General features: G+C 37.5%; 1 protein-coding gene across 1 annotated transcript; it reads left to right on the top strand.

Annotated features, from left to right (window-relative positions):
- The first annotated feature begins 3,446 nt into the window (after positions 1–3,446).
- On the top strand, positions 3,447–4,774 carry LOC149407289 (uncharacterized). Its single transcript, XM_089612566.1, has 2 exons — positions 3,447–4,197; positions 4,382–4,774. The coding sequence occupies exon 1, from the start codon at positions 3,561–3,563 to the stop codon at positions 4,128–4,130; it is 570 nt and encodes a 189-aa protein (XP_089468692.1). The 5' UTR covers positions 3,447–3,560; the 3' UTR covers positions 4,131–4,197; positions 4,382–4,774.
- Positions 4,775–19,238: the final 14,464 nt, after the last annotated feature.

The raw sequence follows: 19,238 nt of genomic DNA, 5'->3' as shown, positions 1-19,238 counted from the left end.
AGTGACGAATTTGTTAATAAATAAGGGCAAATCAGACCTTAATTATTGCCACATAAGCCATTTGTCTATATCCCTAAAAATTGTCAAACATAGGCTAGATCCAAAATCACACGTTTAAAGTGGCCTAGTTACTTACAAATCTCTATAAATATTTATATTAGGTAAAATTATGTAAAAACAATTAGTTAGTTTATGTAAATTAAATGGAATTGTATTTAATTCTTGTTAGAAATGATTAAAAATGTGAAATTAATTAGTTGATATGGATTATGAATTTTAATATCGAACCACTGAGGTTGGATTTATTGTTAGTTTTAGGATGTTTCTATGCAGGTTTTAAAGTTAAAGGCTTGATGCCGGGTTGTTAAGTTTATAAGGGAGGTTCTGCCGAAATTTCGGTAGAATCGTGAAATTATAAAATAAAATCCGAAAACTACTAAATTTTGAAATGTTCAATCTATAGGTAAAATGAGTTATCCAAATAGGAATTGGATAATTGAGGACCAACGTTTAAGCGTTGAGTTTGCAGCCAGAGCGCGAGATGGATCCGGATCTCGCGACGTTCGCGAACACGCTCGGGTTGGTCGTCCGAGACAAGATCTCGCCTACGGTCCCAAGGTGGACGAATGTGAACGTGGGACCGGCGAAGGAGGCCGAGATCCGAGCAGCGATTCGAGACAAGTACGACATTCGAGTCGATGGTGATGCAACCGGGAAGAAGAAGGCGATTGTCGATGCGGCAATCATTCGAGACGCGAAGACTCGTCTTCGCGATTGGAGGCATACCTTGCGGTCATGGTTCGACATCGACTGCAAGAGCAACGTACAGGTGGCGCGGTAGATGAAACCGAGGACCGTTAAGCTCAACACCGAATGGGAGACGCTGATAGAACGATATACGAGCGATGAGTTTAAGGTAATCAAATCATTTACGTTAAATATGTGTTTACCTTTTTATTAAACGACTTGTTATTTACGTGTACGTTTACTTATATTACAGGCCATACAAGCGAAGAACAAGGCAAATCGCGCGAAGAAGAAGACGAAGACTCGACAGGGGACGATTGGGTTCTCGACCCACCGCATGAAGAACGTAAGTTTTATGTTTATATGATACATCAAATCGTTAAAATTATCTAACACTTGAACTTTTGTTTACATGCAGAAGAACGCCGAGACAGACGCTTTCGAGAGCTTGTCTGCGAACTACAAGCGCCAACATCAGTCCGACAAGTCCGAATGGCTGACTCCTGAAGCCTCCTCACGTTATGTAAGTTTACATTTATTTTTCTTATTTTTCGATTAATATATACTAACTAGTTAATTATATCAGGATCGACTGGTCGATAGGTTCAACACGTTGCGAGCGGAGGCTGAGCAACAAGGAGCGGACGTTGATATTTCCGTCCTAGAGCAGCAGGCGATCCGCGATATTATGGGTTCGCGGACTGATCACTTGACCGACATCGGACGTTTGGTGCCACAGGGAGCACGGATGGCGGCTGAAGTCGCCGAAGTCTACGGTAGTTCGGAGGCTGGGACGTCGCATCCAGGATATATCTCCCAGGAGGTGTTCACGTCGACCATCGCCTCGTTTGCCGAGGCAATACAGAGTCAGGTGCCCGGCCTCAACCTGAGCTCGTTTATGCCTCAATTTCCGCAGAGTTCACGCTCCGTCATCCCACAGCCAGCAGACTCCGACGGCCGGCGTCCACATTCCGACGGGCGGCCATCAGAGGACTCCCGACGCCAGTCAGCAGACGACGCCCGGCGGACCAAGTCAGTCTACTGATCAGCACGTTGTTCCGCCGCAGCCTGCAGAGTTTCAGCGCCAGCAGAAGAGCGTTTCACGTCGAGGAGGGAGAAAACGAGCGCCAGGACGACAAAGCAAACGTCGCGACTAGTGTTTTATTAGATATTTTGTGTATAGTAGATTATTATTTACATATTTCTCGATAACCGAAAACGTACGTAACCGGATTTTATATATTTGTTGATTTGGATAATATAATTTAGTTTTTATTTGATTTTTCATTTTAGCATTTCATAAACAAAAAACCATAAAAAAATTAATAATTAACGACGAAAAAAAAATAATAATAATTAGCGACGAGAAAGTCGTCGCTAATTATTATTACACAGAAGGTATTAGCGACGACTTTTCCCGCGCTAATTAGCGACGAAAAAGTCGTCGCTAATTATCTGTTTCAAAATGAAAAAAAACTCTCGTCACAATATTTAGGGACGAAATTATCGTCGCTAATATCGTCGGTAAATATTTAGCGACGAATAACTCGTCGCTAAATATATTTAGGCACGGACATTTAGCGACGATAATAATCGTCGCTAAAATCGTCGCTAAATACATTTAGCGACGATTATCGGGTTATTACCGACGAAAAAAATCGTCGGTAATTGTTGAATATGTTGTCACATGTGACTTGTGTTACTCTTTTCCTTTTTTTAATATTTCAATCTTACGTTATAGAACAAATCATCAATTATATTATATATTTAAGCATAAATTACAAGTAATTATTTGTAAACTTCAACCATAGCTCTCCCTCATAATCACGCTCAGCCATTTTTTTTTTTTTCATACACGGTCAGCCATTAGGTACTTAACGGTTTTGCGGATTTTACGTGTGAACAATGCAGCCTAGTACACATAAATAATATATGTTCGAACATAAAAGTAAATAATAATAATAATATAACTAAAGTATCAAACTATCAAACAAAGTGGACTCCGTACCAATTTATTTCATACGTCTACACCCTTCGAAATTCGTAATTACACAATTTTTCAGGCTTCTATTTTCTTAGTACTATGTTCACATCCACATTTGTTCTTGCCTTATTTGATCATATAAAATTGGAAAAAAAATGGTACAAAATACTCATTTGAAAATTTATTAATTAGCAAAATATTCAAAGTTTTAATTTTTTAGCAAAGTAACAAAATTTACGTTTTCAAAATTTATTTGACAATTAAGATTAAATTTTTTGTTATAAACAATTTATTACTTTCAAAAAACTTAATCTTGGAGTCAAATTTTTTTTTTTTTTATAAAAATCAGATTGCTATATTTTGACTATTTCATTGAACTAAAACAAACTTTGACTATTTTACAAATTCATAACTTTAAATTGACTATTTATTTACGTCACTATTTTATAGACAATTTTTAAACAACAAAACGGAATTCACATTCTAGTAGATAAACGTTTTTTTCTTCTTTAAACATTCATACATAAATAAATCTCTACTTCTTATTTTTTTTTTCTCTCTGACATCACACCACGTTTTAATACACGTGATATGTTTCGAATCTACAAATTGAATTATAAACCAAAACATCCAAGGGTCAGAATCGTCAATAAAAGTCTCCGGTTTGACCAGGCACAAAAACTCACCTCTCCATAAATACCACCACGTTCATCCATTTAACCCTTACTTTCCCATTTCGCTCATCTCTCCCCAGTCCTCGCACACACAATATAATATTAATATACAAATATATATATAGAGAGAGAGAGAGAGAGAATTAGGTTTTGCAATGAGTGAGACGATGTCAAACTCAAACCCTAACGATCAGTGGATGCAATTCTACAACCCCAACTTCTCTCCCCAAACGTCTCAACCACCACCACAACCACAGCAACCGGCCACTGCAAGCTCGAGCCCCACGGCGGCGCCGGAAGGCGGGAGAGTGGCGAGGCCGGCCCGGCGGCGCACGAGGGCGTCCCGGCGGACTCCGACGACGCTGCTGAACACCGACACGTCCAACTTCCGCGCCATGGTCCAACAATTCACCGGCGGCCCCGCCGGACCACACGGCGGCTCCGTCCAACAGGGCTTCTCCTTCGGCGGCGCCGTGGCTCGCCCCACGGCGGCGGGGTACCAGACGACGGCGTATTATCAGCAGATTCAGCAGCAGCAGCAGCAGCAACAGATCAACCAGCATGGGTTTCCGTACTCGTTCGGCGCCGCCGCGGCTCGGCCGGAGACGGGAGGCGATGGGCTGTTCCAGCGGCTGAGCTCCGGCAGGGCTGCCGAGGAGGGGTTTCCGATGGGTGTCGGACATCCGGCGGCGGCGAGGCCGCGAGGATGGTCGTCGGAGCAATGAATTTGTGTTTGGATGCGTGAAGGACAAGGAAGGAATATGTGGAAAAGGGTTAAGAAAAAAAAGTTAGGTAATAGAGCGACGACTTTTAAAATGCCAAAAAGAAAGAAAAGACTGACTTTGGTTACTACTACCGTACTACATATATATGCCTCAATTATTATTGGATCATGATATTTTCTTGATCACCAATATATATGCACATAGAAAATATATTTATATAATTAAATAAAAATATTTATGTATGTATACAGATGGAGAGACCCTTTTACTGGATGGAGATGGATACACCTGATCACGCCAAACATATACCTATATTTTTAGGTTATATTGGCTAGCTAACTCTAAAAATGTTGAGGCACACTAGTGCTATATTTCTGGTTTGACATGTTTGTGTTAGAGATAGGGCTTTTTTTTAAAGGAGATATTGGTTTTTATTTATTTAGTTTGCATGCTAAATTTGAAGCTTTTATGTAATTTTCGGTTCTGGCTGCAAGATATCGTGTAATTTTTTCTTTCTTTATGGGGGTGTATTTTGTTTTTTTTAATTGTTTTTTTTTCTTGATTATCAATTTCTTTATTTTTTGTTTTACATGAGTATTATAAGTATTTCAAGTGTTAATTATGGAGAGCTGTTTTTCTATGTATGTGTAACTTCAGAACTGATTCTTCTTTTTAATGATCGAATGAATTGAATATTTTACTTCAAATAGAAACAAACGAAAATTAAGATTCAGAAAAACTTATTTCTATGATTATAGTAAAATTTTGACTGTGAGATGTAATTTAGAAAAGTTGCTCAGTACTGATTCTTCTTGTTTAATGATCGATTTGAATCAAATAGAAACAACCGAAAATTAAGATCCAGAAAAATTTTCTTCTACAATTATAGTAACATTTTGACTGAGATATAATTTAGAAAAGTTGGTAAACTACTAGCGCTAAGTGTGACCCCATGCTCGTAAAGGAGTTGATGATCTCTGCCGTATTGTATATAACTAATTAAAGTAATCTAAATTAGTCAAATTAAAACCCATGGTCAATTAACGCAAATTATTTATTTATTGCGCATGATATTCCTACCTAGGAAGTTCTATTTTTACTTAAAAAAAAAAAAGAAAAGAAAGGAAGGTCTCTCTCTTTTTTTTTTTTTTTTTTGAAACACAACTCTGGAATTATTAAGCAAATCCGCCATTACAGCTTCAGCTACCATTGGTGGAACCAACCCCTCCCAATAGACATGATTATCAAACTTAAGAGCCATTTTCGCTAAACAATGCGCTGGCATATTACAATGACGCGGAACATACATAAAAGAAATACAATCTGGGAAATTACTAACAAAGAGAATATCAAAGTCCCGAACTCGGCCAAAGAAAGAGTTGTATCCTTAAGAATCGAGATCACTTGAGCATTATCCGATTGGACTACGACCTTCCAATGACTTGTTTCTAGAGCATGCTGAAGACCAATCAGAACCGCCCTTCCTTCCGCTGCCGCCACACTCAAAGGACTCGACAAAGGATCAAACATCGCAGAGAGAACTACTCCACTCGGGTTCCTAATCAGCACTCATGCGCTAATGTGACCGCGCTCATAGTTTGTAGCCGCGTCCACCAAAGCAGCCACCCAACCCTCAGGAGGAGAAGGCCATCTGGTTATCTCCAAGCGTCTCGGGCCTGAGGTTGTAGTTTCTGTCGAAGCTTCGCGGAAATCACTCGCATACTGCAGCACCCACTCCACCATCATGTGCGGATCGTTTTTCCTCTTTTGAAAAATCGATGTATTTTGCAGGTTCCAGCTTTGCCATAGAAGCAGAATCAGCCTCTCTAATTCTGGTGTACCTGCTGTTTCCCCGATATCAAGTAACTCCAAAATCCGGTCAATCTCCTCCAGCTTCCCTTTAAAAGGCGAAGAGCCAGCTACCTTCCAGAACCGGGCTGAATCCCGACATCGAACCAGAGCATGCATCCTTGATTCCATCATCGAATTACACCTCTCGCATAAACTGTCCCTTGCAATATGGCACCTCACTAAATTGGATTTCACCGAGAGTCAATTATTTCACACCTTCCAAACAAAGGTTTTAACTTTCGGGGGTATTTTCAAGCCCCATAAAAGTCTCCACCATTTGGAAGTAATCCCAGTCTCCGACGATCCTTCTCCAGCTCATCTGCAACGAGCAATGTGGTAACCTGACTTCACAGTGTAATCCCCGTTCCATGTGTAATGCCAAATTCGAACATCTGTCGGGTCCATTCTGGAGCTCGGAATCTGAAATATCTCCTTAGCGACCTCCTCGCCCAATAATCCGGTAACAAAATCCTTATTCCACTCTCCATTTGCAAGCTTTAGATATACAACTCGAAGACCCGTCGGAATGAAAGGCGGGTTTAGGAGTTTAGAATTGTTCGTACGTGGAATCCAATAATCCTCAACGATGTCCACACTTTCACCATTTCCAACTCGCCACCTAGAACCTTTCTCAATGATCTCCTTCCCCCCACAAAGTCCCTTTCCAAATAGTTGAGCCTGATTTCGAGACGGGAGCTCTCATCACGTCAATATGGGGGAAGTAAGAGGCTTTTAGAACCCGATTTGACAATAATTGGGGCTGCCTAATGATACTCCACACTCTTTTAGCTAAAAAACTTGGTTGAAAGCTGTGACATCACGAAAACCCATCCCTTCATCAGATTTCGGTTTACAAAGCCTCGACCACGCTCCCCAATGAATCTTCTTCCTTTCAACCGTGCTGCCCCACCAAAACCTTACCAAGAGTTTCTCAATTACCCTAATTAGACTCACCGGGAGCTTGAAAACACTCATGACATAGTTTGGATTCGATTGGATGACCGATTTAATTAGAACTTCTTTACAAGCCATTGAGAACACCGAAGCCTTCCAACCCTTCACTTTATTCTAGACCTTTTTCCGAACAAATTCAAAGGTATCTTTCTTCCTTCGTCCCACTACTGTAGGGAGACCTAAATAGTGCTCATGGCACTTAGAAAGCACCACCCTAAGCCTCGTAGCAATCTCTTCGCCCAATCTCTCGTCTACATCCCGGCCAAAGCAGATTTCGATTTGTCAAAATTTACCACTTGCCCCGAAGCTGCCGCATACTCATCAAGTGTTGAGTTAATCACCATCCCTTCATCAATAGTAGCTTTGAAAAAAACAAAACTATCATCGGCAAAGAGAAGGTGAGAAAATCGCGGCCCTTCCATACCGAACCAAATGCCCCGGAGACTGACCTCTTCTTCCTTTTTCCGAAGCATGCCCGAGAGCCCTTCCGCCACAAAGAGGAAGAGAAATGGAGAAAGTGGATCTCCCTGCCTCAGGCCTCTTTGAGGAGTAGCTGACCCGACTAAGTTACCGTTGATGTTGAATGTGAATTTCACCGACGTAACACACTTCATCACTTTCGCTATCCATTGTTGCGCATAACCCAAACGAGCCATCATAGCTTCAAGGAAATCCCACTCAACTCGATCGTACGTCTTAGAAAGGTCGAGTTTCAAGGCTGCGACATCTCCATTACCAAACCTCCCGTGTCTCATCATATGAATGCTCTCATAGCCTGTTATGACATTGTCATGAATATTTCGGTCTCCCACAAAAGCACTCTGCTCCTCCGATATTGCCATGCTCATCGTACCCTTGAGTCGCTCCGTAAGGCAGCGAGACACGACTTTATATGCCACGTTACAAAGACTTATAGGCCTAAAGTCCTTCACCAACCCCGGCTCCTTTACTTTCAGAATTAGAGAGATAATAGTCTCATTGAGAAGGCCCGGCCCCTTCTCGGAATTCAAGATTTCAAGGAACACGGTCAAGAGCTTTTCTCCAACGATCCACCAGTAGCGCTGATAGAAGATAGCTGGAAGTCCATATTTACCTAGGGCTTTTGACGAGGTCATTTTGAACACTTCTCGTCTAACATCCTCGCTCGAAAAAGGCCGCAAAAGCACTTAATTCATTTCCACTGAAATTCTGGGCTCGGACCTGTTTATAACCGAAGCAATCAGATCCAAAGAAGGCCTCGATGAGCTAAAAATATTGGCAAAATAATCTACCACGACCTCGCTTATTTGTTTGTGCTCATTAACCCAGTTACCATTTGAATCACACATTCCTTTTATGGTGTTCTTCTTTTTTCTTTGAGAAGCTTTACGATGAAAGAATCGCGTGTTCCGATCTCCCCCTTTAAGCCAGTCAGCCCGAGGTGATCTTTTTATCTGAAACTAAGATGACAACTGTTCAGATGGAAAGAGTTAGAGTGCGGGTGGGATTTGAGAATTGCTTTGCGGTAGATCGAGTGGGTCTGAGTGGGGGTCTTGGTATTTTGTGGCGAGACTCAGTGGACGTAGGAGTTAAGGATGATTCAGGGATTGGATGGCGGTTCGCAGGAATGTACGGAAATTCAGACTCGTCCCAAATGAAGCATTCTTGGGACCTTATAAGACGGGAAATGGGTTGAGCAGCTGGCCATGGCTGTGTGAGGGTGACCTCAATGAAGTTTGATGCGATTCGGAGATTTGGGGAGGACTGCCTAGGCCTCCAGGCCAAATCGAAGCCTTTAAGCAGGTTATTGGTGATTGTGGGCTGGATGAGGTTCCGTTCGATGGAGTTTGTTTTACTTGGAGACGTTTGAGACAAGATGGATCTATTTTGGAGAGGTTGGATAGATGTTTAGCCAACCTGGAGTGGCTTGAGCTATTTCCAAAGGGTGTGGTTAAATATTTGGATTTTCGTGGCTCATATCACCGCCCAATGGTGCTGATGACAGGTGGAGATACGGAGGAGGTATTGGGCCTTAATAAGAGCCGTCGGCGTTTTTTTCTTTGAGGAGTCCTGGTGTGACGAGGGGGCGTGTGAGGAACTGATTTCAACGGCTTGGCCGACCGAGGCTGCAGGACAAGTGGCCTTTCTGGAAGCTGTTGGGAATGTTCAAAAGTCCCTAAGCAGATGAGGAAGGAATAAACTCAAGGAACTTCGAGAGGCAATTGGAGTTCAAAGAGAGCTAGTGAACAGGCTGAACGCTTCTCTTGTGGTGGCTTCAATCGATTCGGTGCGGAGAAAAGAGAAGAGGCTGGAAGCTCTGCTTGATAAAGAAGGAAGGTCTCTTCGAATTATCCTGTTTATCTATTTATCTTCAGTAATAGTTTATATACTACCCGTGGTATTCAAACAATTTTGAATATATGACTGCATAAGCAATTTACTGAAATTTACACCCGTCCTGTGCAATTTTTCCAAAGAAAGATATTAATATGAGAAATTACATAAATAGTATATGGGTAAAATGTAATATTTTAAAATAATGACTGTTTTGAATCTTTAAAAATGGCAATTTTTTAATTTTTAAACCGTTATTTGAGATTAGTTTTCTAACAAATGAAAATATAAACAAGAAACAAAGTTAAATAAAGCCCAAAAACTTAGATAAATAACGTAACAAAAATAAATAAAAAATTAAAACCTAAATTTTTTTTTTTTTTTTTTATACTATTTTCATGATTATAACCTTAGACAAATAATTATTGTGATAAATTTTAAAAACATACCATTACATTATTTATTTATTTAATATCGATTCCCAATCACTTATATTAGAATTTACTATGGTATGAAAGTGTAAGATATTGCACGTGCTTATAATATATACATATTTGAATATTTTATGTTCATTAAAGAGATTTATAAGAAATTAATCCACATCACATTTATTATTTGCTAAACAGTCAATATTTGAATAGTTATATTTAATTAGCAACTGATTCTATTAATAGCAATTGATTGTTCATAAATTTGTAGCTTGATAAATAAATTTTATGTACGTATGAAAGCCAAATTGGTCCTACAATTTAATTTGTGCGCTACCTAACTAAACAAGGAAATCAACTTTTATGCACAAGGTTATCAGGAGTTCACTTTTAAAGGAATACGTGTATTTATTAACAAAAGCTATATCTAAAGTCTAAACAAAGAAACAAAACGATGTATTTTTCTTAGACCCTTAAGATGGAGAGTGTGTTAGTGGCTTAGTGCTAGTGCATTAAACTCCACTATATATATATATATATATATATATAATTTTATACTGATAAAATAGAAAAATAATGACCGGAATGAATGACGGAAGTGGACTACTGCCAAAATGATTAGAATGTTTCTTGAGTTTTTGTTACGTTGTATGTCTTGTCTCTCTTCGAATGAAACAAACAAAATATTGAAATGAAATGATGATTAAATATTATGAAAATTTACTTAATTTAATGATAAACAAATGAATTCAGAAGAAGGTGTGCACGGCAAATAAAGCTGGACAAACAGAAGCAGCCAAATCGAATCTCCGATACTTTCCCACTAACACCTAAACAGTGGTTCGGATGGGTTAGTACTTTGTATGAGAGTGCAAGAGAAAACAAAAAACAAAATATGTAACTCGTGGTCTAAATTTCTGATTTTAATAAATTTAAGGATAATTTACAAGAATACACCCTGAACTCTTGGTCGATTAACAATGTGTACCCTCAATTTCGATTTTCAACAAAAAATACTCTGAACTATCATTTTTCTTGACTTTTGCCCCTTCCGTCAAAATTTAGCAGTTACCATCCATAAGATACGCACGTTTTAGTCACGTGTTACCTCAATTGAGGGTAGAATAGTATTTTTAGTATATTGAATTAATTTTTAATTTTTTTTCTATATAAAATCTCTCTCTCTCTCTCTCTCTCTCTCTCTCTCTCTCTCCTCTTTCTTCTTGTCTTCTTCTTCTCTTCCCGCGACCGATACACACCTGCAACAAAAGGAAAAAAAAATTGCTACCATAAATAATCATCACCATCACCTCGAGACCTTAAGGAAATCAGTTCCAGTCGCAAATCCGAGCTAGAAAATCAATCCAAAATATCAACATGTTTCAGAATCATCAAACCCCCAAAATTCGAATCTCAATCCTCCAGTGCTTCTCATCGATTGAATGTACGCTACATGAGCCGTGGCCAAAGAGCACCGACCATCGAGCGCTTTCTTCACAAACTTTCTCCTCTCGCGACACAGTTGCAGAGCTTTATCTTCTTCTATTTTAGAGTTTGATGCTCCCATTTTTTAATGACCCTGCTATTATATAGCCAGCCCTCTTCTTCTTATGCGATTAGGACATAATCTTGGTTCTGAATAAACAAAAACAAATATTTCCAGTAAGTAGACAATTGATGAAGATAGGATCTATGTTTCTTATGCCAGAAACAAATAGAAAACTAGTAATAATATATTTATCGTACTGCTCATATGTCTAAATCAACCTCACGGCAGATACTAGAAGCTACAATTTCACTTCAGGTACTTCAAAGTATAGAATTCAAGTTCAGGGGAAGAAAATAAATGCCCATTAGTCCGAGTACATCACGAGAAGTTCAAACATTTCTTGTAAAGAGACTAAAGTCGAGAAGCATAAATGGGAAAACTTGAAGTGGACCAAGTAACCACTATGGTTTTGGTATCAAATGTTCGACTTGAAATAGACCAAAGAGGATAATATAGAGAATGAACTGAAAGCAAATTACATTTCTTCCAATAATAGCAACAAAAACAGGGAACTTCATCAACAGTATCTTATGGATGGTAACTGCTAAATTTTGACGGAAGGGGCAAAAGTCAAGAAAAATGATAGTTCAGAGTATTTTTTGTTGAAAATCGAAGTTGAGGGTGCACATTGTTAATCGACCAAGAGTTCAGGGTGTATTCTTGTAAATTATCCTAAATTTAACGTCAATACGAATATTTTGACAGTACAATTATTTTGGCATACTTAAAGATCTATATATATATATATATATATAGAGAGAGAGAGAGAGAGAGAGAGAGAGAGAGAGAGAGAGAGAGAGAGAGAGATTTGTTAACAACTAGCTTATTTAGAAAGTGAGATTTAAAATTATAGCCAATCTATTCATTTATTTAAAACAATAGTCAAACAAGAAATTCGATTACCAAAATGCCTCCACAACCCTCGTCAAAATCAGTTCGCCCAAATCAGTTCCGACCTCCACAAACCTCGTCGAAGATTCTCTCTTCTCCTCTGCTACGCCTCGTCGGAGATTCCGACAGCGGCGATGCTCTCATCAGGCAGGTTGTGGACTCCGATGGCGTGGTCGATGAGCACCACCACTTCTCGCTCTTCAAGAAGCGGTTCGGGAAGACCTACACGACTCCGAACGAGCACGACTACAGATTCGGAGTATACAAGGCCAATCTCCGCCGTTCGAGGCGGCACCAGAAGCTCGACTGGTCGGCGACTCACGGCGTCGCTCGGTTCTCCGATCTCACACCCGCCGAGTTTTGCCGGAGCTTTTTGGGCCTTAGGAGTCGCCTCAGACTCCCCGTGGACGCCAGCGAGGCTCCGATCCTCCCAGCGGAGAATCTTAAGATTTACTCAATCATCGCCGTTCAATTGCTTGTAACCATCGTCGTTGCTGGAACGGTGTCTCGGTCCGTCCGATCGCCAATTTCATCATCACTCCCTTCATTGGTACGTTCTCTGTTGCTTTGATTTCAAATTCTTCCGATTTTCTTTTACCTTGTGGATTTGGGCGATTGATTCAATAGTTTTTCATATTTGGCAGTTTTGTGTCTGTTGTATTACTATTACCAGAGGCATCCGGTGAATTACCTTATCCTGGGGATTTTTACCATCTCTCTCGCCTTCTTCGTTGGATTGACCTGTGCGTTCACGAGCGGTGAGTTAATTATGACTTTACTGTGCAATCTAGGATCTGACCTAGATTTTGAATTTGATTGTATGATTGATTTTATGAAAATCTAAAACAGGAAAGGTAATTCTTGAGTCGGTGATTCTAACCGCTGTTGTGGTGGTGAGTCTGACTCTGTACACATTCTGGGCGGCGAAGAGAGGCTACGATTTCAACTTCCTCGGACCGTTCTTGTTTGGGGCGGTTATGGTTCTCATAGTCTTTGCTTTCATTCAGGTATCATCATATCATCATTTTCTTTCAATCAGTTTTGTGTGAATGTAAATTTTGCGTGTGCTTATGGTTTTCCTTTTTTTTTATATGTTCTGTTTCCTTTCAAGGGAGTGATGATGAGGACGATGTAGAGAGCCAATCCGGTGCCACTGCTGACAAAGAAATCGGCGATCGGACGGACCGAGACCACCGTTCCGGCGACGGCGATGGTTACGAGCAATTTAACGGCGATGATTGAGTAAATCTTGCGGATGAATGACCACCGGAGCTCTGGGCTCTCGATAATCTATAATTAGGATTTACTATCCTCGATTGTTCACGGAAATAATTAGTAAATCGTATTTACTGTTAGATTAACTAGTCTTCATAGCTGATACTTTTCCTGTTAGATTAATTAAAAAATGTTATGGTTAATTGTATTTACTATTTTTTTGTAACGGTAAATAAGATTTACTATTGTTCTTGTTACGGTAAATAAGATTTATTATTGTTCTTGTTACGGTAAATAAGATTTACTTTTGTTCTTGTTACGGTAAATAAGATTTACTGTTGTTCTTGTTACGGTAAATAAGATTTACTATTGTTCTTGTTACGGTAAATAAGATTTACTGTTGTTCTTGTTACGGTAAATAAGATTTACTGTTGTTCTTTTTACGGTAAATAAGATTTACTGTTGCTCTTGTTACGGTAAATAAGATTTACTATTATTCTTGTTACGACAAATAAGATTTAATGTAGTTTTTGTTATTGTTAATTAGATTTACTATTTTTTTTGTTATGGATGATATTATTTACTATGATAGTTAATAATATTAACCTAAGGGTATAATTGGAATATTGGAATGTTGTCATGATAAATTGACTATTTTCCTAAATATGTTAATAGTTTGGCTATAATTTTAAAGTAGGAGTGTCATTTTGGCTAGTTTTTTAGCCGGCCCATATATATATATATATATATATATATATACACACATATTTAAATTAACCGTGATTAATAAGAGATCAGTTTCATACAAGTTTTAAAAGAAAAAGAAACTAGACAATTATTTAATTTTTAAAGTTTGTATCTTTTCTTCTTCTATAAAAATGACCTTCAAATAGGACTTTTACTCACTTAGCCCTTAAGAAAATACATCATTTTCACCAATTTCTCAGTCATAAATTTTAATGACAAACTTAAAAATCAAAGCCTCATGTAACTTCACATTTGAAAATCAAACTCTATGCTAGATATTTGTAAAAAATCCAAAATATCTTTGTTAAAATCGAGAAAACAAAACTGACTCTCAACCCACCTCCTTCTCTCATTTCTTCATTTTCATGACAATAATATTTCCCTCCATGAAAAACTAAGGTTTCAAGTATTGCTAAAGATCTTGAAGTTTTCTTCAATATGAGTAAGTTTTGATCATGTTATCACAGTTTTGTTTTGTTTTTTTTTTTTATTTTTTTTATTTTTATTTTTATCAATGTGTAGTTAACTTTTTCATGATTTTTTTTTTAATGTTTGTCATTCTTTTACACAAGAATTCAAAAATTTTCACTTAATTACAAAGTTTACCCAGAATTAGAAGTTTATCATTAAAAGTTTGAATTTTTTTGTTGGTCTTTTGAAAAAGAAAAAAAAAATCATAATTTTAAAGTTTATTGATAAAAATTCAAAATTTTTAATGATAAACTTCGAAATTCCTTAGTCAACTTCGAAATAAAGTGAAAAACTTTGAAATCCTTAAACGGCGAGCTACAAATATAAATTTCATGAAAAATAACTTCATTTTCATAAATTTAAAGCGTTAAATAAATTTGTAATAACATGATCGAAATTTACCAATATTGAAGAAAACTTCAAGATCTCAAACAATACTTGAAGCGCTAGCTTTTCATGGAGAGAAAGTGACTTGCCATGAAAATAAAAATAAAAAGATGAGAGAAGGGAGTGGTTTGAGAATTATGTTTGTTTTTCAGATTTTAACAAAAGTATTATGGACTTTCACTACTACAAAATACCTATTAGAAGTCGCCATATTTGCGTCGGGTACATTTTTGAGCGATGCATATCATTATTTTTTGGAGCTCGTTTGACGTGGAAAAGATTAAAATTAAGGCATTTTAATTTGATTGGACCACGTGGCCTGGCGTCGCTTTTTTTTTTTTTTTTTTTTTTTTTTTTTTTTTTTGAGCGACTCCAGGCTGGCGTCGCTCAGAAAATTGAGCGACTCCAAGTTATAACGCGACACAAATAAAAAGAGCGACGTCCAATTAAAAAAACCCGCCAATCCGACATGGCGCTTACGTGGAGCGTCGCTCGGTCATAAGCGACGCCCAAACCTTTGGACGTCACTAACATATGCGTCGCTCAAAAAGCGACTCCCAAAATATAACGCGTCGCTTTTGAGCGACTCTAAAATGGTATTTTGTAGTAGTGTTTTTACATTAAAAAAAATGATTTTCCTAAAGCGTCCAACATGGAGCTTGGTTTTTCAATGTGAGGTTACAACGAGACTTGGTTTCACAATTTTCTCTTTCTTTTTGTTGATCGCGAGAAAGACCCCAACCCTGAGATTGATTCATTTAATCAATGCTTGATTTTTTTTGTTTTTTGTTTTTTGTTTTTTTGGTATCGAAATGGTGAAGAAATTGCTGGTTTGGTCATTCAACAAACGACGGAATACACCTTTCCTTTAGCTTGAGTTTTTTTGTTGAGTCTGTGCCCCCGTAAAAATAACCTTTTGCAAATAAAAATAAAATTAAGACGCATAAAATTATGAAATAAATGTGTAGAACGCATATTGGAATTAGTGAATATAAATTATTCCAAAAAAAATATGAGTTGGAAGACTTTTTCTCATTATCTATTTAGAAGGCTTTATTCTACTTTTATGACAACAAATATCATCAAAAAATTGTATTTAGTGAACAACTATTTAAAATAAAAAGGGTAGTAATAATCATAAAAGTAAAATAAAGCATTCATGATAGAGGATAAAAAAATCTTCAAGTTGGTCTTATTTTAGCTTAGTATATAGGATGATTATTTCAATTCTTACATATTATCATATTACTATTTCCATAGTGATTTACATAATTTCAATTAAGATTTGAACTACGTTTGTGTGCGTAAATTATGTCCCCAAGAGCTTTGACACGTAGGTCAGCAACCCAATTCTAAGTTGAAGTTCCGCACTGAGATTTTGAAATTGTACATTCAAATTGTCAATTATGACATGATACTTGGAAGTATACTAAATATATAAGTTTGAATTGATTTAACCTTTTGATTTGTCATTATATTAAATAAATGCTTAATTTTTTTTTTTTTTTTACAAAAGTATATGATTTTATATTGTTTATACTTATTTCTTTTCTACTAAAGAAATCATTATAATATTCTTTTTGTAAACCTATCCATTTTATTTGTTAATTTTCCTTGAAATTGATTTGTTTCCTCGCAACTGGTGATATGAAATATAATGTTGGAATTACAATATCATCATCGACATCTGCTAAAATAACAAAAATGAAAAAAAAAAAAAAAAAAGATATTTAGATAGGTATATTGGGCATCAAGTTTTTATTTAATGTTCAAGCACAAAAAAAATTCTAATTTTTTTAATTGATATTAATTTCTATACAAATACTTTGTTGTTAAGAAGCTTAAGATCAATAAATCAACTTTTCTACAATCTCTGAGGAAGGAGAATTGGCGGGACCTATACGGCGCGTCTGTCCCTTCTTTCTAACATGCATATATATATATATATATATATATATATATATATATATATATTATAGTGAAAGCGATATATATCTCAAGTATCAATTGGAGTTAGATTTATAATGGAAAGAGGGAATGAATCAGAGGTCAGCGTGGGACCTATTTTGACGTGAAAAAGCAGAAATGTATAGCATTAAATAGGACGAAGTCAAGTCTCATGAAATGCTAATCTTTGCCCATTTGAAAGTTGTCACTAGTGCGATTTTGTTCACCGTGATTTACACACATCAATCTTCCGTCGACTTTTGTTCAACATGGGTTGGTATGTATGAGAATATCATTATCATCAATTTCCATTGATATAATAAATAAGTTAGTTTTCAAAGTTTCAACAGTGTATTGCGTCATGTGATAAAAGAAGAAAAAAAAAAAACGTTTGCGTTTATTAGCTCTTATAGATTTTCACACAAAATGGTGGTGAATAATACTTACCCAAAAGCCTGCATTACTTCCTAAATTTCATTATTATTACATTAAATTTAACGTACTTGCTCTTACGTTCGCATCTCCTATCTGATTTGTTTAACGGGATTAATCTATGAGTATGATTAATTGGAACACTTTATTCCAGTTTTATAACAATAATGAAAAAATTGCATTGAATGATATGTCATTAAAAGTTACTTTTTTTTAGTGAAATAGAATTATCTTAATGGATAATAAAAAGAGGGGGTTTGACATATAACCTGTTCAAACACCTTACGTCAAAATTCTAGCCAAACTATCTAAAAAATTAAGAAATTAGTCAAAACTAAAATATGACGCATGCACCATATAATAGAGACATAAGTATACGTTGGGCTATTTCTTTAATTATGTTGGTTTTGGGAAGCCAAGCAAGCACTTTTGCCGAAGCCCATGTTAAAAGCCCACTGGGATCTGTCAAGAGGATGTCGTCCAAATGCTTTGGTGCTCTGTCATTTTGGCAGAACGACATGGAAGCGCCTAAGTGGATTGAAACCGTTGATAGATCTTTGATCAACCGGCCATGCTATCTCTTCAGTCCAAGGCACTACTTAAGAAGACCTAATCGACCTCTGTTGTATCATTACGCTTGTTGTATTGTTCGCTAGGGTTTTCTCTCTTCTTATGTTTTCTCTCCGAGTGGTTTGTTCTTGAGCGATCGTCTTGATCGTGTTTCTTTGTGTGAAACTGGTAAAAAGAATTGCCTGGTTGAGAGTGTGAGTGTTTGTACTGGTGAGATTGAGAGATTGGCGATGCCGATGGTGTAATCGAGACAAAGCATAGTACAGACCGAGTTTCTCCCACGAAGCTCAACGTGCACGTAGATCTTTATGATCGAAGCACGGGAAAAATCCGGCTGTGTTCTTTCTTTTTCGCTTTTCTTTTTATGCTTGCAAGTTTTGAATCTGGTCACTTTTTAGACTGGTATTTGTTTAGGAACGACTCCGATAATTAGGGCTAAAGTTACGACAGTGGTATCAGAGCCACGTTATCTCGAATCTGTTGTTTTCGTGTGATCCTTGCCCTAACCCTAATTCCTGTCCTTTGAAGTTTTTTTGGGTTGTTTATCTATTCAATCGTTTCTTTCTTTGTTCTTTCTTGTATTCTACTCAGTGCTTGTGTTTCTTGATACCAAGGCTGGTTGAATATGGCAATTGGACGCATTGAGGTCTCGGCCTACGATGGAAAGTCCGACTTCGGAGTTTGGAGCACCAAGATGCGTGCCCTCCTGTCGCATCACAAGGTGCTCATAGCTCTGGAGCCTAAGGAAGAACTATGATCTGAAGACTGCAAGAAAAGGAAACCGGAGATTGATGAGGAGGCCTATTACCTTCTTATCCTCAACCTCTCTGAGAGCGTTATCAGAAAGGTATTTGGCTGTAAGACTCCGCTGCATCTCTGGGGTAAACTTGAAACTCTGTTTTCTAACCAATCTGCCCCCAATCTTGCTTATCTTAAAGCTTCGTTGTTTTCTTTTAAGATGGACTTTTCTAAGTCTGTCGATGATAATTTGGATGAATTTCTCAAGCGCACCCTTGTGCTTAGAGGAACTGATCACCAGTTGGATGACACTAGTACTGTTATGATCTTGATGGAACTTTATCCCTAATAGTTACCAGGTTGTTAAGGATTCTTTTCAATATTCCGGCACTGTGCCCAGTTATGACCTTCTGTGTTCTGCTTTGAAAACTAGGGAGATGGAATTGAAAAGTCTTAAGGGTAAATCTGGTACCAATCTGTTTGTTAAGAATAAGTCTGAGTCTAATAACAACAAGAACAAGACAAACAAAGATAAGTCTGCCAAGAACCAGTCTGAGACTAGAAACTGCTACAATTGTGGCTAGACTAGTCACTTGAGAAAAGACTTTTATAAAT

Source organism: Urtica dioica, chromosome 1 (genome assembly GCF_054948205.1).
Source record: "Urtica dioica subsp. dioica isolate 48M chromosome 1, U.dioica_male_clone48M_v1_H2, whole genome shotgun sequence".
NCBI lineage: Eukaryota > Viridiplantae > Streptophyta > Magnoliopsida > Rosales > Urticaceae > Urtica > Urtica dioica.
This window is presented reverse-complemented; position numbering and strand designations above follow the sequence as displayed.